General features: G+C 41.6%; 1 protein-coding gene across 2 annotated transcripts in view; it reads left to right on the top strand.

Annotated features, from left to right (window-relative positions):
- The first annotated feature begins 25 nt into the window (after nucleotides 1-25).
- Nucleotides 26-23,420, top strand: part of ENTREP2 (endosomal transmembrane epsin interactor 2) — a 431,496-nt gene continuing 408,101 nt past the window's right edge. For both annotated transcript variants that reach the window (XM_046655165.1, XM_046655164.1), the window contains exon 1: nucleotides 26-245. In XM_046655165.1, coding sequence (XP_046511121.1) covers nucleotides 27-245 — 219 coding nt within the window. In that variant the 5' untranslated portion in view covers nucleotide 26. The remainder of the gene's footprint in view (nucleotides 246-23,420) is intronic.

Here is a 23,420-nt window from a genome sequence, read left to right as displayed (position 1 = left end):
GGCGAGGCGTGCGGGCGCCCGGCGCGATGCCTCGGGCCGGCGGTCCCCGCGCGCCGCGCCCCGCCGCGCTGCCCCGCAGCCTGTCCCGCCTGCGCGAGTGCCCGGGCCGCTCCCGCATCGTGCTGGCGCTCGGGGCCACGCAGATGGCGCTCGGATGCCTCATCGTGGCCGTGAGCTTCGCCGCGCTGGCGCTCACCACCTCGGCCCGCGTCCGCCACTCCTGCCCCTTCTGGGCCGGCTTCTCGGTGAGTGTCTGCGGCCGGGCGGGGACGGGGCTCCCGGGGACCGAGGGCTGCTGTCCTCCAGGACGGCACCGCGGGCGCCAAGTTTGGGGGGCGAACGCTCAAGGCCGAGCTGCTGTAGCGCGGGGTGCAGTTCAAAACTCCGGGCAGAATAACTCCGGGGACCCCACTCACCGCTCTCGAAGCATCGCCTTCGTTTCCTATTGCTCTGATCCCCGGAGTTACTTTTCTTAGAGGAAACAGAAGCCAGGCGCCCGCCCTCCGCCCAGCCCGCAGCGACCGGAGGGACCGCGGGGTGACGGTGGGCAGCGGGCGCGCATCTGGCCGCGGGGTCCACGCCTGGGCCGGCGGCTCGGCCCTCGGGGACTCTGCGCGCTGGGGACCGGGGACCCGCCCCGGCCGATCTCGGTGCAGACTTAGCCAGCCAGGCTGCGGTGACCGAGGCGGGGAGGTGGGATCCGAACCGGATGCGGAGCTGCGGCTCCCCGCGCGTCTCGCCTTTGCTGCGGCTTTAACTGGGGACTGGGGGCGCAGGGCGCATCCCGTCGGGTTGCGGGTCAGTCGTGGCGGCAGAGCCCGGCCAGCCCCCCTGCGGCCACTCGCCGACTTGGCGTCCGGGACTTCGCGTTTCCCGTGTCCGCTCGGATGGCGGGCTCTGTGGGCAGTGGGACTGGGCAGGAGACTCTCAGCTGGAGTCTGGGGGGCGTGTTTCCTGAGCTCCAGACCCCGAGGGTGACCGATTTTCAGGCTGTTGACCCCCAGATTAGAGAAGCCGATGACTAACAAACCTCCATAGGAGAAAGCCACCAGGAAATCTCTATTAAAGGAAGTGATTGTCTCCAAGAGTTAATTTTTTGGGCATTTTATAGCCTTTTGATGAAAGTTGTTTTTTCTATATTAATAAAGAATGGACATATGGAAACGGGAAAAATACATGCAGAGCAGATATTTATAAACAGAGGCACTTGTTCTGAGAACTCTTGACATCTGTAACTACATTTGGTTTATGGTGCTTAAGTGTGTCTGATAGGCTTAAACTGTAAACTCAGTATGTTTTAATTTCATCTCCAGAAATCCAAAACAAGCCTTTGTAATGAAGGTTTGCTATTTGTTCTTGAGTTTTGAAATTTAAAAATTCTGTCCAGCTTTGCTTTGTTGTTGTTATTCTTTTGTATCAGCCTTTGTTCTCTAAGTCCATTGCCTGGCTTTTAAAATGAGATCTAAGTAAAACTGACTCTCTGACATGCTGATCGATACAGGTGTGGTCGTTCATCCTAATGGGGGTATTAATTTCCAAGGCTTATTTCAGACTAAGGGTGAGTCCTGGAGAGCTGATTAGGAAGAACAGAACGTGTGGCCACACTGTTCCAAGAGAGGAGGGTGGAGGCAGGAACCTGGAAGCCATGAGTCAAATGGACCACTATACATAGTTTTCACACATCTGTTGCTCAATTTTTAGCATTATTTGACCTGCATTATTTTCATGTCATCTGCTTGTGGGCACTGAGGTTTATGTTTGCTGGAACCAGCCTACAGGTGGCAGACTGGTAAGTTAGCTTCCCTTCCTGGCTCCTCCCTGAGCCTCCCCTCTCTCCATTAAGCCTTAGCTAATGGTTTTGGTACTCTGAAAGGGCATGGAAAAAGAGCTACCTTTTAATAATAAGCCTAAAAGGGAAAACGTTAATTGGACAAGGTAGAAAAGCTATTTATGTGAAAATGTGCAGTCACTCCATTTTCATCTAAAGAGTTAAATAAATATGTACAATAATACAGTTTGCATTTCCAATGTTATTCCTTTCGACAACTATAACCTATTAGTTCTAACGTCCCACAAGTCAGTAATTCTACAGATGTCTGCTTTGTGCAGACCTTCCTCTAGGCTCGGGGGAACAACAGTGAACACAACAAACTCTGCTTACGTTGTAGAGATTTTTAAGGTAACTTCTGCCCTTGTCACCCTTGTATCTACTTTCTCATGGGCTTGTTTTCTTTCCTCAAACTTAATCTGCTACAAGCACCTTTAAAATTCTTTCAGAATCGTGTATACTGTTTTTCACATATTGTCTCTGCCCTTTGCAGAAATGGTGGTTGGTTCCAGTTACGCTGGGACAGGTTTATGTGTTAGCGTGGGTGTGAGTGGTGACGCTGACCCCTTCCCATATATATGCCTGCCCCCTGAGACTTGGAAACTGCTTTGCAAGGATATTTTTCATTTAAGAATGGTGACTAGGGTTGCTGGTTTTATACCGGAATCTGCTCTGTGGGGTTAGGGCCACACTCTGCTTCCTCTGCATTTTCCAAAATGAAGTATGTGGGCTCCTTAGCAATCTCTAGGTTTCTGGGCCTTCTCTATGGTGTGTACGTGATGAAGAACCAATGTCAAAACAACTCTCTTCTATTTAAGAAAAAAAACGATACCTAAGTAAAACAGCTCCTATTTATTGAGCACATACTGTGTGCCAGATGTTAAGCTGAGTGTTTTCCATGGTGAGATAGCACGTTCCCTTGGTGGCCCCTGGTGCTCACACTTGTGTGCCATTCTCTCTACTTGAATTTGGACTGGGCCTCTGACTTCCGTAGCTAGTAGAATGCAGCAGAACTGAGGCTGTCTCAGTGCTGTGCCCTGGCCCTAAAGGGTCTGGGCAACTTCTGTTACACACGCTGAGCTGAAGAGGGATTAAGTAGCTTCCTGTGTTAGTCAGGCATCTCCAGAGAAACAGAACCAATAGGACATAGATATATATATATAGAGAGAGAGAGAGATTTATTAGAGGAATTGGCTCAGATGGTATAGAGGCAGAGAAGTCCCATGATATGCAAGCTGGAGAACCAGGAAAGCTGGTGGTGTAATTCAGTCCGAGTCCAAAGGCTCAAGAACTGGGGGGCCAATGGTATAAATCCTGATCTGAGTCTGAAGGCCTGAGAACCGGGAGTGCTGATGTCCCAGGGCAGGACAAGATGGATGTCTCAGCTCGGTCAGAGAGGGTGAGTTCGCCTTTCCTCTGCCTTTTTGTTCTGTTCAGGCCCTCAAAGGTTTAGATGAGGCCCACCCACATTGGGGAGGGGGGTCTTCTTTACTGTCTGCTGAGTCAAATGCTAATCTCTTCCACAGATGCCCTCCCAGACACACCCAGAAAAATCTTTTTTTTTTTTTTTTAAGATTTTTTAAATTTTTTTTCCTTTTTCTCCCCAAAGCCCCCCCCGTACATGGTTGTATATTCTTCGTTGTGGGTCCTTCTAGGTGTGGCATGTGGGACGCTGCCCCAGCGTGGTTCGACGAGCAGCGCCATGTCCCTGCCCAGGATCCGAACCAACGAAACACTGGGCCACCTGCAGCGGAGCGCGGGAACCTAACCACTCGGCCACGGGGCCAGCCCCCCAGAAAAATCTTTTACCAGCTATCTGGGCATCCCTTAGTCCTGTCAAGTGGACACATAAAATTAACCATCACACTTGCTCAAGGTCACTCAGCTAGAAAGTAGCCAATGTCAGGTTTAAACTTAGTCGCTCTGACTTTAGATGCCACACTCCTAACCATTACACTAACTGCCCCCTAGGCAGAGGCAGAAGGAGATGAAATAAACACAGTGGTAAAGAGTAAAAGACAAACGTGTGAAAAGGTGAAGATCCAAGAGAAGTTTGGGGAGGCATTACATTAGGGAAGTTAGGGAGGTTTAAGGATGGGGGAGGGGAAGGATTGCAGCAAAGGTGGAGACAGGCACGGGGGCAGGAGTTCTGGCTGGAGGGAGCAGCTACTGATTCAGTCATTTAAGGACCGTTTTTAAATGGTGTTCCTGTCCCAGGTCCCTGCCATCCAGCTAGGAGTTAGGAGGTGGATTGGCTCCCTCGTGGATGAATGCTTGGCCTGTTTTGAGAGATGATCATGTGTATGAACACTTTAGAAGACTAACAGAGCTGGGTGGAGGTCTTGAATGGTTACCCTTTGATAGAGCATCTTCACTATATTTCTTTGAAATTTTGTTAATGCCCAGGACTTCAAAGACAAATAAGTACATTGTGAATTATCCACATTGCCGGTTGCATGTGTCGATAAAGACATAGTCATTGGGAGCTGATGGCGTATGTATCTGTGTGTGTGTATTTTTATTTCTTTAAAGGCAAGACTACTGGATTTTTTCATATAAAAGCAATATATGCTTGTTGCAATAACTGAGAACAAAGAAGTGTACAAAAAAAAAAAATGACAGCAGTGCCGCCTTCTATCCCAAGTCTATGCCCGTAGGTAACCAGTATTACCACTGTTGGTTATTGTGATCCTCCCATGCTTTCCTTTACAATCACAAAAATATTAGAATTTATGTGTATGTGTGGAATATATTTCTTTTCTTTTAAAAAATGTACAAAAAAGATTATACCACACACCTTACTCTCTGGCTTCTTCTTTTATTTATAATAAATATTCACAGCCATAGCCTATTATTATTATTCCTATTATTTTTAATGACTATGTAAGAGTCCATAGTTGAATTATTATAATATATTTAGTTATTCTCCGGCTGGGAATATTCTCTTTGCATTATTTCTGTGTCTCTACAAACAATGCTCCCTATCTAGCCTTAGATGCCAGTGCTTGTTTTCTGAGCATAAATTCTCCGAAGTGGCATTGCTAGTCAAAGGATATTCAGATTTGGAATTTCATTAGTATTGCTGGATTAATTTCCACACAAGATGGTAGTCATTCCTGCCCACAGAAGCAGTACATGATGGTGCCCTTTTGCCACTCTCTTACCATCACAGGATGTTAGCAGTCTTAACGTTTTTATTCATCTGATGGAAGAAAAAAGATCTTATGTCTTCACTTAATCTGAATTTCCATGGCTACTTCTCTTGTATGTTGCAAATATTTTCTTGCAGTTTTTCATTTCTCATTTGGCTTAATTTTTGGTGTCTTTTGCCATATGAAAAATTTAAAAATTTTTTATGTAGTCAAATCTGTTAGTTTTCTCTTTTACAGTTTCTGGATTTTTTTCCCTTAGTTAAGAGGGTTGTTATTAGAGAGGTGATGCAAATATCCTATTACATTTTCTCATAATGCAATCCAGCAATTCCACTTCTGGGTATTTATCTGAAGAAAATGAAAACACTAATTCAAAGAGATACGTGCACCGCTTTGTTCATTGCAGCATTAGCCAACATGTGGAAGCAACCTAAGTGTCCATCCATGCATAAATGGAGAAAGAAGATGTGGTATATACACAATGGAATATAAGCCATAAAAAAGAATGAAATCTTGCCAGTTGCAACAACATGGATGGAACTAGAAGGTGTTATGCTAAGTGAAATAAGTCAGACTGAGAAAGACAAATATTGTATGATTTCACTTATATGTGGAATCTGAAAAACAAAACAAGGGAAGAAACAGAACAAAACAGAAACAGAATCATAGATACAGGAAACAAACTGGTGGTCACCAGAGTGGGGAGGGCAGTGGGGGAAGGTCAAAATAGGTGAAGAGGATGAAGAGGTACAAACTTCCAGTTACAAAATAAGTCCCGGGGATGTAATGTACAGAATAGGGAATATAGTCAGTAATCTTGTAATAACTTTGTATGGTGACAGGCGGTTACTAGACGTATCGTGCTGCTGATTTTGTAATGTATGTAGACATCAAATCACTGTGTTGTACACCTGAAACTGATAGGATATTGTATATCAATTATACTTGAACAAAATTTCTTTTGACTGTTTTCGTTTTATTTTTCACATTCAAATTTTAATTCATCCAGAATTTATTTTGCAAATGGTATTATTAGGCTCCAAAAGGCCTAACTTTGCTTTCAGACAAAGTTCCTATGGACATGTGGTTGTGTTTTTGGGCTGTATTCAGTTTTACTCTCTGAATTGTCTATTTTAGAGTTAATACCACATTATTTTGATTATAGTAACTTCATAGTGAGTTTCACTATGTGATAAGGCATGTCCCTCTACACCGTTTTCTTTTTCAAAAGTGCATTAGCTGTTCTTCGCTGTGAACTTTGAAATATCTGTGTCTAGTTTCTGGTAATACCTTTGTAGGGTTTGAATTGGAATTGCATTACATTTATGGATCAGTTTTGGAAGCACTGACAGTTTTATAATATTAAATCTTCCAATTCAGGAACATAGTTTGTGTCTTCGTTTATTCGTCCTTTGTTTTATACCTTTCAGAAAATGTTTTATGAGGATGTGTTCATGGTGGCAGAGTAGTTTTCCAATCTCCCCTAAACTCCTCTTGAAAACCAAACTAATCAAAAAGATAACCATAGAAAAAGCTCGGGAATGACGTGGTTAACGGAAGTGCTGGGGAGCCCTGGATGAATCGTATGTAGATGGGTGTGCCCAAACCACCTGCAGTGACAGGACCTGCGGAAGTACAGCAGTGGTGGCAGGGGGTAAAGGGAAGTGAAAGGGAACTCTCAACAGGCTGTGGGAACCAAAAGTCACCATGAGTTACCCCAAAGAGTAGGGTGGAGGCCTGGATGAGCAGATCAGAGAACAACTGGCAATACTGGAAAGGTCCTCTCAGGTTCCTAATTGTAGGTGAGAACAGCAAACCGTGTGGGGATGTGGTGGCACAAGCCTTGGAGAATGTTAGAAATGCACAATAAGTCCTCTCTGCTAGAAGGACAGTCTCACCCTGAGCAGAAATGACTGGAAACATAGACCAAATTGAGGAGGACAGGAACACTGATGGCAAGAGAGAGTAGATTCAGATGGTGCCTGTTGAGGGCGGCCTCCCCCCAAGGAAAGAGCTCTCAGAAACTGTTCCCAACAGTGAAAGAGAACATCCAAAGCTGAGAGCACAGCCTTAGAAAATAAGGACTTTGGAGGTCAAGAGCTGGAGCAAAGGGCTCGAGGAGAGAAATCTTCCCAAACTTTACAAAGGTCCTGGACTTAACTCTGAGAAAGAATTAGCTGGATACATAGAGAACTCATGTTTTGGGTCGTTAACAGATCAATAGAGCCCAGCTGACAAAGCTGTCCTAGCCCATACCCCCATTCCAGGGAGCTTTCTCCTAATATATCAGGAAAATCTGCCTCATTTAAACATGAAGAACAAAAAAGGAATATGATCCAAACTTATGCAAAATTGATTCGATGAAAATGAACAGAATGCTACTATAGAAAATGAGAGCCCACCAGAAGAATCATAATTAATATTTCAACATAAGCTAAAAGAAAAAAGTTTTGAAAGAGTAGCATAAAATCAGAAATGTGAAAACTACCAAGGATATGGCTAGGTAACAGAAAATTATGAAGTAAGAATAGAGAGATTTTAGGAAAGAATTAGGAAAAAAGAATGTCGGAAAGGAAGACTAAGTTAGAAGTAACACAAGAACAAGTTGATACTCTGGAAAGCATAGAAGTAAAAATAGAGGATGAAAAGGAGAAAAATGAAAAAACAAAACCCCAACAAAAAAGACCAACAAAAAAGAAGGGGATAAAGTGAATTAGAAAGTAATAAATATAGGAGATAGGCAGAGGAGATCCAATATATGTGTAATTAGAATGTCCAGGAAAGGAAGTGCAAAACAATGGAATAAAATAAATATTTAGAACTATAGTGCAAGAAAACTTTTCTAAAATAAAAGAAAACTTGAAAGGATACACTATATAACTGGGAAAAATATGAATGCAGAATATTCACCTCTTGAGACATTTCCCTATCAAATAATGGATTTTAAAGATAAAGTAAAAATCCTTCGGGCGTCCAGATAAAAACTCCCAGACACTTGTAGATATTGTGCGTTGGAATTCTCATAGCCAAATACTATACTAGAAAACAGAATGGCAATATTTTAAAAAGTAATTTTTTTGAAAAATTTTGCAATAAATTCTAACTTACAGAAAAGTTGTAGAGTAGAACTAAGAACTCCTATATCCCTTTACTTAAGTTCCCTAATTGTGATTTGCCCCATGGCTTGCCCTTGTGTATACTCTCTTTCTCAAAAAAAAAAAAAATCCATCGCCGTTAGTCTTTATCTTGACCTTTTTGGAGCAGGCTGCAGACAAGATGTCTGCTACTCCTATAAACTTCAGTGTTATTTCCCCCAGTCAAGGACACTCTTCAATATAACCAACATAAACTCCTCCAAATTAGGAACTCAACACTGAAAGAAGATTGTCCTCTAATTCATGAACTCTATCCCAATGTCACCAACTTTTCAATTAGTGTTTCTTTTCCTTTTCTGGCCCAGGATCCTATCCAGGAATATGTGTGTGTCTTATATCTCTTCGCTCTCCTCAATCTTCCAGTGTTTCATGTTTTCCATATTTTCAAAGAATACACAGCTTTGTATTCTATGGAGTGACCCCGAACCTGAGTCTGTCTGATTTATCCTTGTGGCCAAACTCAGGTCATGCATTCTTGGTAAGACTATCCAAGAAATGATGCTGTGTTCTTCTCCGTGCACATCAGGAGAAATTGATGTTGCTCCATCCCACCACCAGTGATGTTAACCTTGATGGCCTGATCTTGTTGCTGTCTGCCAGGTGTTATCATCTTAAATTCACCATTTCCCCTTTGATTATATTTCATGAGGAGGTATTCTGAGATTATGCCAATATCCTGTTCATGATCAAACGTCTGCCCATCAGCTTTATCATCCATTGATGATTTCCGCCTGAGTTAGACACTGCTGTGATGGTTGCCAAATTGTTTCTATTTATGTCATTCTTCTACATTTATTAGTTATTACTCTACTGTAAGAAGAGCTTTCCCTTCTTTCCCATGTATTTCATTTACTCATTTATTCATTTTAAAGTTTCTATCAATATGAATTCATGGTTACCTGTTTTATTTATATATTATCATTGTTTGTTTTGATCCTCAAATTGTCCCCAACATGTCTCCATCAAACACTGTGCATTTCCTGACTTTCTGAGATGAGAAGATGTTTCAGGCTCATTTTATACTTTTCCTTGCCCCAACCCTGGAATCTGCCATTTCTGCAGGGAGCTTACTGTGGTCATTGCTGAGTGGTATCATTGCTTCTAGGCCCTCTCAGTGGACATGGCTAGGAGATTTTATACACACACACACACACACACACACACACACACACACCCCTACATATATTCATACACATATACATTCCATGTTTTTTAATGGCATTCTTTAGTTCTTGTGTATTCTTGATTATTTTTATCTACTATTTCTGTTACTGAGAGGAATACTGAAGTTTCTAACTATAATTTTGGATTTCTCTATTTCTCCTTTCAGTTTTGCTTTATCTTTTTTGGTGTTCTGTTATTAGGTGCATACACATTTATGATTGTATGTCTTCCTTGTGAATTGACCCTTTCATCATAATATAATGTCCTTTTTTGTCCCTGGCAATTTAATTTTTTTGCTCTGAAGTCTAATTTGTCTGATGTTAATATAGCCACTCCAGCCTTCCTTTGATTTTGTTTCATGGTATATCTTTTCGCATACTTTCACTTTTAACTCACCTATATTGTATTTGTAGTGAGTTCCTTATAGACAGTGTACAGTTGGATCTTTTTAAAAAATCCACTCTGCCAGTCTCTGTCTTTTAGTTGATCTTAGGCCATTTATATTTAATTTAATTATTGATATATTTTAATTTAGATCTACCTCCTTTTTCTTTTTGTTCTCTCTTTTCTTTTTTTATCTGTTTCCCATTTTCTGCCGTCTTTTGTTTTATTTGGAATCTTTTTTTATCACTACATTTTAATTCATTTGTTGAGTTTTTGACTATATTTCTTTGGAGAGTCTTTTTAGCAATTGCTCCATAAATTACAATACGTGTACTAAACTTTTCACTGTGTCCCTAGAATCGTTATTTTACCACTTCAAGTGGAATATGGGAACCTTATCACCGTGTAAGTCCCTCATTTGTGTTGTAATTGTCTTATATGTTACATCGTATATAAGATATCTTATATATTACATCTACATACATTGAAAATCCTTTCAGACAGTGTCATACTTTTGCTTTAAAGAACTCAATAGGACAAGGGTATGCCATTATATTTACCATTTCTTTTATCCTTCCTTCATTCCTGATGTTCCATGTTTTCTTCCAATATCATTTGACTTCTGTCTGAACCATTTCCTATAGCAGTGTTTTTAGAACAAGTCTGCTGTCAACAAATTCTGTTAGTTAGTTTTTTTTTGTTTTGTTTTGTTTTTTACCTTAGGATGCCTTTTTTTCACCTTTGTTCTTGAGGGCATTTTCACTGGATGTAGAATTCTGGGTTGACAGTTCTTTTCTTTCAGCTGTTAAAAATGTTGTTCCAATTCCTTCTGTCCTCTGTGTTTGCTGATGACAAATCTGTGGTGATTTAAATTATGGCCCCATATAAGTTGACTGACTTTTTCTCCTGTCATCATCGTTCTGGTATTAAACTTACCTAGTGAGTTTTTTACTTTTGTTATTATATTTTTCAATTTTAAAAATTTACATTTGGTTCTCCTTTGCATCTCCTATTTTTTTCTTTAGTTTTTGTAGTTTTCCATTCTTTTCTAAAATATTTATGCTTACTTATTGGAGCGTTTTTATTATTGCTGCTTAACGTCTTTGTCTGATAGTTCCAAAATCTATCATTGATTGTGTTTTCCCATGGAAGGTGACATTTTCCTGATTCTTTGTATGCCGAGTAATTTTGGATTGTATCCTGGACATTTTGAATATTATGTTGTGAGTCACTGGATATTGTTTAAATCCTATGGAGATTGTCGATATTTTTGTTTTAGCAGGTTATCTATCCTTTTGAGTTTAGACCAGAAGTTCTGACCAGCCTTGTGTGAGTTGTGTTCTAATGTCAGTTCAGTTTTCAGTCTTTGCAGTGCTGTTCAGATCCATCCTGCACATGCGCCAGCCAGTGACCAGTCTGGCTCTTGGGCGGTGATCTATCCTGTAGTTCTGCTCTCAAAGTTGCTATATTCTGTTTAGGGTCATATCTACATGTGCACACCTTGGAGATGAGCCCATGAGTTCATAAACAAATTTCAGGAATCTCTTTCCCTAGCCCTGCCTTTTCTGTGATCTTCCTAGTGTTTTCTGTTTCCCTGGGGCTTCCTTTATCCAGTCCTCCAAGAACACTAGGGCTTTACCTTGCTTTGCTGCGTACTTCCTGTGCCTGCACTTGCATAGGGGCCATACAGTGGGAAGACAGAGAGAAAGAATCAGCAACAGGGCTTTTCTCTACCCTCTAGGGACCAAGCTTCTCCTATCAGAAAGGGAAGTTTTTCTATGCCTTGCCTGCCCCTGTTGCTCTTGCTGCTGTGGTGTTGCTTGGGAGCTGGCGTGTGGGAGAATGGAGAGAAGAGAAAGAAATCCAAAAGAAAAAACAATGGGAAGTTCCTCACTCTCTTTTGGCATGAGGAAGCTTACTTCTAAATCCTTGAGCCAGAACCAGAGGGCTTCCCCTGGGCTCTTTCTGTCTGTCTGCACGAATGCTCAACTTTGGGGTTTGGGCTGTGTTGGGTTTTGGCTGGGGGATACTGAAGAGGGAAAAATAATAAACTACTGCCAGTTTGGTGGTACTTTGAATGGTATTGTTCTTCCCCAGTGTGCCTGCCCTTTATTTTTCAGAGTTTTCAAACCGTGTATTCCATGCATTCTATCAGGTCTCATAGCTCATAGGGAGAGACACAGGGGAGCGTGTGCTTACTCTCTGGAGCTGGAACCTCAGTGTTTTTAATGTACTTCCTATGGGATACTATATGCTTTCTATATTCAGATAATTGTCCTTTAAATGTAAAGGGCACAGACACACAGTTTTGAATTTGCAAGAACTCTGAGAACGTTGACCCCATGAGCCTTTTCTCAGGAGTTTATTAGAGAATGAGCTTCCAAAAACTATAAAATGATTGGCAGAGCTTTTCATGGATGAACATTGACTATATTTAACTGTAAAACTAAAACTAAAGGATGGCAATCAGGGGGGCAAATTAATATATAACTGTTACATGTTCTGGTTATATAGAAATCATACAGCTGAAAAAAAAGTGGGAGGAGATGAGAAAAAAGTGGGAGGAGATGAGAGAAAAGTAGAATAAGCTACTTAATTGTCACACTGGTATTAACTAGGATTTTTAAAAAGTCTCTGGAAACTGACAAAGCATGTAGTAGAAGGTTAAATTTATTTAAGACTATTAAGATTAACAACAGATTAATACTAGTGACTAAAATTGAAGGTTTGGGAAGAGCAAAGGAGGGAGGAAGAAGCAATTATTAGCTAATTGCATTATTACTCATACTAGTGAGGTAATAATATCTAAAATAAGAGGTTACTAAGGGGGTTATACAAGGTAATAATATAAAAAAAGTAGCTAGAACCAAAATCCTTCCTACATACCTGAAGAAATGCAGAGAGAGAACGGGCGAGCAGAGACTGCAGCCCCAATGCTAAAAGACTTTGTGTATATGTGTAGGTGTTTTAAATATAAGGTTAAAAATCTTGCAAAGCTGATGCCAAACATATAGACTGTAGTAATATATGTAAATGGACTTAATTAATATATTTTAAAAAGTTTTTCAGGTTGACTAAGAAAACAAGATTCAGAGATACACCTAAAATGAAGAGGTTTTAGAAAGGCTAAAAATAAAAGAACTGGAAAAGATAGACCAGGAGAATTCACATAAAGAGAAAGCAGGGCTTTCTAGATCATTAGTTTCCACTATTTATCCTTATTACTTCCTTCCTTTATTTTGTTTTATAGATTTGTCAGTTGCATATTTAATATATATTCATTCTTTTTTAAATAGTAAAAACAATTATAATTAAAATTTTATTTTGAATATAGGCATATTTGTAGTGCTTAGATTTCAATAGAGTTCTCCCACTTACGTCAATTTTTAGATGTTTATCATTTTAGTTTTGATTTTTTTCTTTAATCCTGGGGTTCTGTAGAAGAATGTTTCTTAGTTAGCAGATAGTCTTTTTTGAGAGGTGGAGGTTGAATGCCATTGTTTTATTACTGATTTCTTGTTTTACTTGATTATGATCAGTGAATGTGGCTTGCAAAATTTCTACTTTTTGTAATTTAACAATGTTTTAAAAACATCAGTACATGGTTACTTTTTAAAAATTTGAATCTTTTACTGTTTTGTTTATTTTTTTGTCTATGTGATAGGTCTCATGGTTTGACAGGTGTGTTAAAATCATCCCATTTATTTTAGTTTTTAAATTCTTATATTTCTATGACTTTGTTTTATGTATTTTACCTTTATGTTGTTTTGTGTGTAAATGTTTGTGAATATATCTTATTTATTGATGATAGCTTTTGTCACAGGACACATTTCATTCTGTTCTAAGGTTTTGATATTAGATTCCAATTTTTCTGATGTTAGTATCACCGCTCCTGTCTTTGTTTAAAACTCACTACACAGAGACTTTTATTGTCCTTGTTGTAATTTTTACAGTCAACACCTTTTTCACTTGACCCATGTTTACCGTTTCTTTGTTACCATTGCTTCTTACATCCTGTTACTTCCTTCTGGCTTAAATTTCTTCTTTAGTCACAGGCATCTTATAGTAATTCTGTCAGTGAAGGTTTGTCTGAAAAAATTCTTTATTTCACTCTCTCTCTTGAATTCTAGGTTGACAGTTATTTTTTCTCACTATTTTGAAGATGTCTTCTGGCCTCTGTTTTGTAGAGAATTCTGCTCTTGGTGTGCTTATAAATTTGTCTTTTCTTGGGTTGATTTTAAAGTTCCTTTTTGACTGGGCAGTCTGCACTTTCAGTGAATGTGGACTTATTGCATGAATTCTGCTCTGGACATCAGCTGTTTGAATCAGAGTGTTGACCGTGGCCTTCTATGTGTATCTTGGGCTTTCTTCTGTCCTATGTGTCTCTTTACCTCTTGTTCATATTGTCTGACTCTGTCTTTCTGTACTACATTCTGGATAATTTCCTCATGTTTGTCTTCCATTTCACTAGCTCTGTTTTTAACTGTTTCTTATCAGCTATTGAACATGTCCTTTGAGTTTCTGATTTCAATGACTATATTTTTTATTTCTATTTTTTTCTTTTCTAAATCTATCTTTTCTTTTGTCATAGTACTTTGTTCTTTTCTTAAGGTCTTGATTCCTTCTTTTATGTCTTTAATCAATTTAAGCAAATTTTTTTTTTCCCCTGAGGAAGATTTGCCCTGAGCTAATGTCTGTTGCCAGTCTCCCTCTATTTTGTATGTGAGCTGCCATCACAGCATGGCCACAGATAGATGAGTGGTGTAGGTCTGTGCCCGGAAACCAAACTCGGGCTGCTGAAGTGGAGCACGCCAAACTTAACTATTAGACCACTGGCCCCCAATTTTTTTTAATGTTCCTTACCATTTGGTGTTTCCATTCCTAGAAGTCTTGTGGGCTGCTCCTGTGTGTAGATGGCACATGGTGGGTGATCTGGTTTCCTTGTACATTTTGTAATAGTGTTTTTTGTGGGGAGAGGGGTTGAGGAGATCTTCAGTGGCCCTTTCCTGTGGAATCCTCATGTGGTGTGAATTGACTGTTTCTTCAGAGAGGCTTTGCTAAACGTGTTGGGTGCTAGTTGTCATCATCCTGGAACCAAATTTTCTGTTATCTTATCTGCTTGAGGGTTGCTACATGAGTACCAGTAATTCATCAAATGTTCCTTTCTTTGAGAGTGGTCACTTTAGGCTTAGATTTCAGTTTTGTCTTTCCCCACCTGTTGTGGACCAGAGGTCTTGACTCTCCTTCCGGCTTGGACATTAGAACCCCAGCTAGGCCCCTAGTCATCATAGCTGCCTCTCTCTACTCTCTGCCCTCAGTTGAGCTCAACACAAAACATTGTTTTCTTGTTTTCTTGTTATCAGTTGCTGTCTGTGGTGGGAAGGTCTCTGTGTTAATCTAGGCTGCTGTCTTGCCTGAATTGGGAGCTGATCTCTTTTTAAAAATTTACAAGTGTGCCCCTTATGTAAATAGAATGTAGTTGCATTTTGTTTTTCAATCTTATCTTTAAGTCCTTGTGGTTTGATTATAGGGAATTCAGACCTTTCCCATTTATTAAGATAAGGATAGATTCAGTCTTATTCCTTTTGACTTAATTTATTATTATACTTTATTGTTTTTTCTTTCCCTTTTGCTGGCTTGATCAAGTTGATTTTTAAAAACTATTTGTTTTAAAAGACTGTGGTAAAAATACGTAACATAAAATGTATAATTTTAAACACTTTTCAGTATACAGTTGTGTGCCATTAAGAACATTCACAACGTTGTGCAGCCTAACACCACCTTCCGTCTCCTGAACTTCTGCAAAACTGAAACTCTGAACCCATTAAACACTTCATTCACCGCTCCCCCCAGCCCCTGGGAACCACCATTCTACTTTTTGGCTCTATGAACTTGACTATGCCAAGTGCCTCATATAAATGGAATCATTCAGTATTTGCCCTTTTGTGACTAGCTTATTTCACTTAGCATAAAATTTTCAAGGTTCGTCTATGATGTAGCATGTATCAGGATTTCCTTCCTTTTTAAGGCTGAATAATATTCTATTGTGTGTAAATGCCATATTTTGTTTATCCATTCATCTGTCAGTGGACATGTGGGGTGCTTCCACCTTTTGTCTATTGTGAGTAATGCTACTATAAACATTGGTGTGCAAATCTGTTCTTAAGTTGGTTTTTATTCCATTCTTCAACCCTTTTCTCTTGCACTTCTCCATCTTCTGGTGGTTATGTTTTCATCTTTGACAATCTAAATCTAAATTTTCTATTAGCACACCAGATTAAATGATAGATCTGATCACTGTCTTTCTTTTATTCGAGCCACATGGTTTCTTTGTGCTTTCTCACCCCTTAGTTCCACTTCTGCCACTACCCTGTAACCCCATAGGAGAAAACCTTTAGAAACTTTCTCTGTCCCTGGTTCATTTTGAAAGACTTGTTCAAAAGAAAATGGACTTTGACATTATACAGTCAACATAATTTGAGTATGTAAGGGAGGGTTTTTTTGCTTCATACTTCAGTCTTTTATTGAGGAATTTTGAATTTGAATCTTGAAAAGGTCAAAAAGTACTATATCTTATGGTTTTATTGAAGAGTAAAGAAAATATAATAAAGCCTGTGATGGTTTCTTAAGGCCACTTTCTATCGTTTCTGTATTTGTTGGTGAGTTCAGACCATGTGTGAGACACTTTGCCTTTGCAAAGCTGGCATCAGAGTGGCAGCAGTGGAAGGAGAGACATTGACAGACACAGCAAAGGCTGGGACAGGGCTTCCAGTCCCCAGGACTGCCCCCTCCCTGGTGCCCCAGAGGCACCGCTGCTGAGAACGCTGCCTGGTGAAGGGAAGAGCCTCTGTCTTTTGAGAAGCCCCTTTGCCTTTCTCACAGGGCGGTCTATGTAACGGCTTCTGTTAGCTTTTCGGGAGGCTCTGCAGAGGCCTGCCCGTGTGCCAGCCAAGTGTAGCTCCAGGGCCTTCCTTTCCAGAGACCAGGTGTGTCTTCCAGGCCCACTGTCCCCCTGCCTGCCCAGGCTTCAGGCCTACGTGAATTCCGTTTCTGCGTTTAGGCACTTTAAGTGACCTAACTTTGATAGCATGTTATGGAATTTTAGTCTCAATTTATAATCATGGCGTGCTCTTATCTCCTCTCCTTCCAACTGTGGATGGAAGTTGTGTTTTGTTAAAGAGTCCAGGGCAGTGAGGTGGACGGTGATTTAAGGAGCCCACAGGAATTGAGGATACTGACACCTTTGGGGGAGGGGAGGGTGTTAGGTCAAGTATTTAGGACATAATAAATGTAAACAATAGTGGTCTAGTGGTTAAGATTAGGCATTCTTACCTCACTGCCACAGCCTGGGTTCGTTTCCTGGTCAGGGAACAACACTACCCGTCTCTTGACTGTCATACTGTGGTGGCTGCTTGTTGCTGTGATGCTGGAAGCTATGCCACTGGGATTTCAACTACCAGCAGGGTCACCCATGGTGGACAGGTTTCAGCAAAAAATTGGCATGGAAACCCTATGAACAGCAGTGGAGCGTTGTCTGGTATAGCACTGGAAGGAGAGAGGATGGTACAGAAAGACCGGGCAGGGTACCGCTCTGCTGTCCACAGGGGCGCTGGGAGTTGGAATCCACTCCATAGCACTAACAACAAAAAAAATGTCGACAAACTACTTCTTGTGCATTGGCAGCTGCTGGAGCCTATTATGTAATTATCACACAGATACACAATTTAATGGTTCTAAAATAACCCCTGAAGATATAAGCTTATTCTTTACAGAGAAAATACAGAAAATTTGGGACTTTATGAAAAAGCAAATTTTTATTTAAAAATATTTCAGTTATCTAATCATAAGGGAAGTGTTGGCTTCTCATCGAATGAGAAATTGTATATAATGCCTTTGTTAATGAATATGAATAGTGATTTTGAAATACATTTTTGGAACCCTCAGCAGAATATGAAAAGACTATGACAAAGGTACTTATTTACGTTGTTAATAAGCAGCTTGGCCACAGTGAGCATATACTCATCGGAATCTTCTGATTTAAGGAAACATATAGTTATGAGTCACTTAACAACAGGGATACGTTTTGAGAAATGCATCGTTAGGGAATTTAGTCGTGATGCAAGTGTCACAGAATGTACTCACACAACCCTAGATGGTACAGCCTACTACACACCTAGTCTCTACGGTACTATCTGGTGGGACCACCGTCGTGTGTGAGGTCCATCATTGACTGAAATATTGTTTTGTGGTGCATGACTGTACAATTTTTTCTCTGTAATACCCTGCAGAGTCCTTTTCAAATATTCACAAAGGGACACTACGTTTCTGGAAACTGATTTTTGACCCAGTCTCAGAAAAAAGCAAAGAAAAAAAAAAAAGAAAAGCTTCTGCTTTTCACCTGCCAATTCATTAAATTCAGCGTTGGTGTCCCCCACATCTTCTCTCCATGCCTGCCACTGCCTTCTGGTGCCAAGAGAGTGAGGCTCAGAGCCAACTCTTTTGAAGATGAGGAAATAACACCTAAGAAGTGTGAGAGGCTTAACAGAGCTGTAGGTCTGTCGTAACCATGGTAAATAGCTTCTCTTCAAGATTGTCTTTCTGTCTAAAAAATAGAATGTGTAAATGTATATATTCATGATACTTTATTTTTTTCTTGCTATATAATCAATAACAAAAACCAAAAGAAAACCAAACAAAAAGCCAGAAACCCCCTGAGCAAGGCACCTGCCCAGTGACTTCAAGAGTTGTGCCTGTGGCTCTTACTTGTAGTCCAGATGGCGTGCTTCTCAGGTGAGAGGAATGGAGGCAGAGTTCAAGGGAAAGAGAGAGAAACAGTGTTTCTTTGTGGAGAAAGAGCCCTGATATCGTCAACATGTTCTAGTGAAAGCACATAGTATTTATCTCTGTAGATTTTATGATGGTGAAGACAATTATGGTGATGATGATAAAAGTATTATCTATGTTCATGGAAATTAAAATTCAAACAGTGTGAAAAGGGTACAAATTGAAATGCAAACTCTTTCCCTCAGCTCCTGACTTCCCCATTCCTCAAAGTTAAATATTTTCAGCCTTTCTGTTGTTATTTCCGTGCTGGCAAGCACGCCATTGTCTTCATATCTAATGTGACTGAAGAGAGGTCTGATGTCAATCTGGCTCTTCTTTTGTTGATAACCTAGCCTGTTTTTCATTTCGGGAAGCTTCTAGGGTCTACTCTTTTTTCTTGATGTCCTGATATTTCGCAGTATTTAGTGAAAGGTCTTAGCCACTTATTGTGTCTCTTCTTTCATGCTGTAAATGTTGTTCTTGGGTTATTTCCTCACCTCCGTTTCCCTGTTGTTTTTTTATGGAACTTCTGTTCATTGGATGTGTGACCTCCTGCACTGACCTTCTAGGTATCTTAACTTTTCTCTCCTATTTTACATGCCTTTGCCTTTTTCTTTGTCACCTGAGAGATTCCTTCACCTTCATCTTCTGGACTATCTTTTGAAATTTTTAAAAATAATTGCAGCAATGACACAGGGTTGGACAATTGAAAGGACTCGTGAGACTCTCTGCAGGGTGTCCTTGAGCAAGGCTTTCGTGAAGGGAGAGGGTATGGCGCAGCAGCAGAAGGAAGCACAGGCAAATATGGGAGAGGTGCGGGCCACCCAGGGGCAGTTCCCAGGCTCCTTTCTCTGTCCCACAGGATGCGCTTTGACTTCACACTGTGAACTGTCAGGGTATTTGAGAGCAGCAGCCTCATCTGAGAAGGAGTTTTTTCTACTCTTCTGGTCACGTAGCCAAAATCAGGCTACATAGCCAGGTTCAAAAATAAAAACCAAGAGAAATCAGATGCAAACCATCGTTCTGAGGAAAACGTTCATTCTGAACATTTTCTATAAACAATCTGACAAGTGGGTACCGGTCGCCCCTGGTCTGTCTCGGCCCCCAGCACAGGTTGACAGTAATTGCTCGTTGGTGCATTTCCTTCTGGTTTGGCTGTCTCCACTGTGGTTCCGAGCCTCTCCAGAGACCAGCACAGAGTTGCCACAGACCTGGTGAGATTAACTCTGTACTTAACCCAGTAATCATAATTGAAATTGGGATAATATCTTTCATATTTTCTGCTAATTTTTGTTAGTATTTGTCTTATTTTCTGGATGCATTACTTTTTCATTTCTACCTGAGAGTACTAATTGGAATTAAGTAAAACAAGTTTTCTTCTTATTCTTGAATTCTCTGTTTGCTCTAGGGTTCGTTTTTCTGTTTATTTTTCTAAATCTTCTTGTGTGTTTTGGTTTTTCCTTAATGGTTTGGTGGTTCTTGGTTGTCCTTTGGTGTTTATAATCGAAGGACTAATTGATTTGTAGAGGTGCTTGGCACGTTTTCCTCTGCATTCCCGTCCTCTCCATCAAATGAGAGCCCGGCTTTGCTCTCTCTGGATGCGGGCAAATCGTATCACCCAGCAGCCTCACCTTTTGGATGCGGGGGTTGCAAGTAGGCTAGTGGCCTCTCCTCCCATGTCTTGGACTCCTGTGAAGAGCATTAGCTCTGGGGCATGAATTTGCACTTTGGAGGCGGACGAGGTAGAAAGTTCCATTTCTTTAGTGCATACAGCATTCCTTTGGTTTCTGCTTGAGAGCAACACTAATGCTGTAAGTCTGGGGTGAGGGCATGGGGGTGTGGGCGTCTGGGGGCCTCAGGTCCATCTGTAGTTCTACAGACAGTCTTTAGTCTTCTGCTTTGGGTCCCATTTCTTGCTTTTGCTCTTGGCACCTGTGGTCTGGGGGCTCATCGATATAGAACAGCTTGTCTCTCTCACATGCACTGACCTGACTCTTCTGTCTGGTTCCTCTGTTAGTACCTGTCATAACTTTTTTTCCATAACTTTCAAGGGTCTTCTTTTTCTCCTTTCCACCCAAATTCTCTGCATGGGCACAACTCCAGGGGAGCAGCTCACACAGACTGAGCCTGGCTGGCAGAGCTGGCTGCCCCTTGAGCTCCGTCCTAGTTCTCCAAGTTGCATTCCACACCCCTCTTCTCACGCCTGGTGTAAACTTTATGGACCTCACTCTAGTTATTGCAAGAATAATTTTTTGAGAATTTAGATTGACCCATTTTTTAACTTCCTGCAAATCGTGTTACCCTGCAGCTCTTGCACCCATTAATTCAAGGACATTCATTGCTTTAGGGGAAGAGCAGGTACTCTGTAGAACAAAGAAGTCATTACTCAGCTTTGAGTCCCAACACTGACTTTCTTGAGTCTCTAGAGAGACTACAGTCATGAAAACCACACTTTGTTGCAAGAGAAATGGAATCTCTGAATTCCAGGAGGTTTCTTTTGTGTACTGAGAGCAAAGCTTAAAGTCCTGAAAATTGTTTTACTCTTAAGCCCCATGTTGGTAGGACAGAGGAGACAATGGGAGGGAAGTTCCCATCCAACAGGAAGTAGGAAGGAAGGAGAAGTAGAAAGCCCCCCGGGGCTAGGAGGAAGGACTCTGAGGAGCTGGAGGGAAGATGCTTCATGAGTCCCTGAGACAGGATATAGCACGATAGCTCCCCACCCTACTCCACAGGGTAGAGGCAGATGGATGTGTGAGAACCCAACCACTCAGGCTGCAGGTCCCTCATCCTTGTGTCCTCCAACATGATGCTGGAGCCTTACCTTAGCATTGGGGGAAGGAAATGTCTAGACCAGGAGTTGGAAAACCTTTGTACATGATAGTACTTTAGCCTTTGTGGGCCAGATGGGCTGTGTTGCAGCTACTCAGCTGTGTCTTTGTAGCATGAGAGCAGCTGTAGACAATTCATAAATGACTGGGTGTAGCTGTGTTCCAACAAAACTTTGTTCGCAAATCACAGCAGGCCGAATTGGCCCCAAGGATGATAGTTTGCTAACCTCTGGTCTAAATGCTTTGGCTTGAGATTCCCCACAACCTGTCTGTGGAATAAAGGCATCTGGAAGTTTCCATGTGGATGTGAGATATGTTAAAGGGAGGTTGGAATGAAATGTCAAGGTGTCTGCCATCAGGGTCCCTCAGTGGTGGGCAAAGAAACTCCCCTGGATGAGGTTAATAGGACAGACCACCCATAGGTGGGGCCTGTGGAGACCATAGTCCAGTCTCTGAGGATCCCCAAAACTGAGGTGAGGTAGGAGCAGAGACAGCAAGGGGCAATGCCATGCCCACTGGCAGTGATAACGTTTTGTATTGCCTGTGAGGTACACCTCTGCAGTGGACATGCCAAGGGCAGGGCTGACACTGAAAGATGGCGATTGGGCACAATGAGCTACGTCTCACAGGGGGTCATTACTTGGCCCAGACTCCTCTCTCCCTGCACCAGTGGGTGCTTCTGTCACTCACAGAGTCCTTCACGCATGAGACTGTTACCTCCCTCTTCTAAAACAGCCGTCTGCCACCCTCCCATCTGCATGTGGACATGTCACAGGTGCCTCAGATTCAGGATGTCCCAACCTGAGTTCCTCATCTTTTCCTCCATACACGCTTCTTCTCCTCTGTTCTTGAGGGATGGTGCCACCATTCACCCAGTTCCTCAAACCAGTTAACCAAGCATCTTGTCGGTCGCAGAGACCTATTGACTCTTCCCCTAAAATATCTACTTCTGCCCACCGTATGTATCTCTTACTCAGATTATTTCCATAGCTTGCTAACTGCTTCCTCCACTTGCGTTCTTGTCCCCTCAGTCTACCCTTCTTACACTGGCCAGAGTAATCTTTAAAAATGGAAATGTCAAATGGCATACTGAGTTCCAACATAGTGGACTAGGCATTTTGGACCAGCTCAATTTCTAAGAACTAGAAAAGCTGGATATGTTGAATGTATTAGGTCAGTGCAGTCAACTGAAAGATGGTCCCCTAAAGATGTCCATATCCCAGTCCCCAGCATCTGTGGATATATGGCTTTGCAGGTGTGATTGAATTAAGGGCCTTTAGATGGAGACCTTATCCTGGATTGTCTAAGTGGCCTGGTGCAATCACGGGGATCCTTATGAGAGGAGGGCAGGAGGTCTGAGTCCGTAGTAGGAGATGTGATGATGGAAGCAAGAGGTTGGAGCGATGTGGGAAAGGGCCATGAACTGAGGAATGCAGGCAGCTTCTAGAAGCTGGAAAAGGAAAGGAAACGGAATGTACCCTAGAGCCTGCAAAAGGAACGAGGCTGCGTACACATTGACTTCAGCTCAGTGAGAGTGATTTTAGACTTCTGACGTCCAGAACTGTAAAATAATAAACTTGTATTGCTGTAAGTCACTGAGAGTCTGGTGATTTGTTACAGTAGCAACAGGAAATGAACATGGTCAAGAAATCCAGGAGGGGCACTGGAGAAACAGAGGAACAAGGATTGTTTCCTTTCTGGTGGGCCAAGGATGATAAGCCAGAACATAGCCGGGCTTTAGTCAGATGGAACACAGGCCTGAGAAGGTAGAATGGAGCAGGCGTCACTCCTGCATTTCCCAGTCCGAAGACCCCTTCTCAGGTGAATGCTAACAGAATGGCACTGCCTTGTGTACATGATGTAACTGTAATCAGAGCAATCACAGCCGCTAACATTTATTGAGTGCTTATTTTTTTGCCAGATGCTCTTCTAAAGATTTTATACTTTTAACTCATTTACACCTGGCAGAAATAGCATGAAGAGTGGGTAGTATTGTATCCCATTTTGCAGACTGGAGATTGTCTGAGAAGCTCCACCTGGGGGAAGTGTTTGACGAGAAGGTTGGGGAGGGATGTGCACAGAGGAT

The sequence above is a fragment of the Equus quagga genome, chromosome 2 (genome assembly GCF_021613505.1).
Source record: "Equus quagga isolate Etosha38 chromosome 2, UCLA_HA_Equagga_1.0, whole genome shotgun sequence".
Lineage (NCBI taxonomy): Eukaryota > Metazoa > Chordata > Mammalia > Perissodactyla > Equidae > Equus > Equus quagga.
This window is presented reverse-complemented; position numbering and strand designations above follow the sequence as displayed.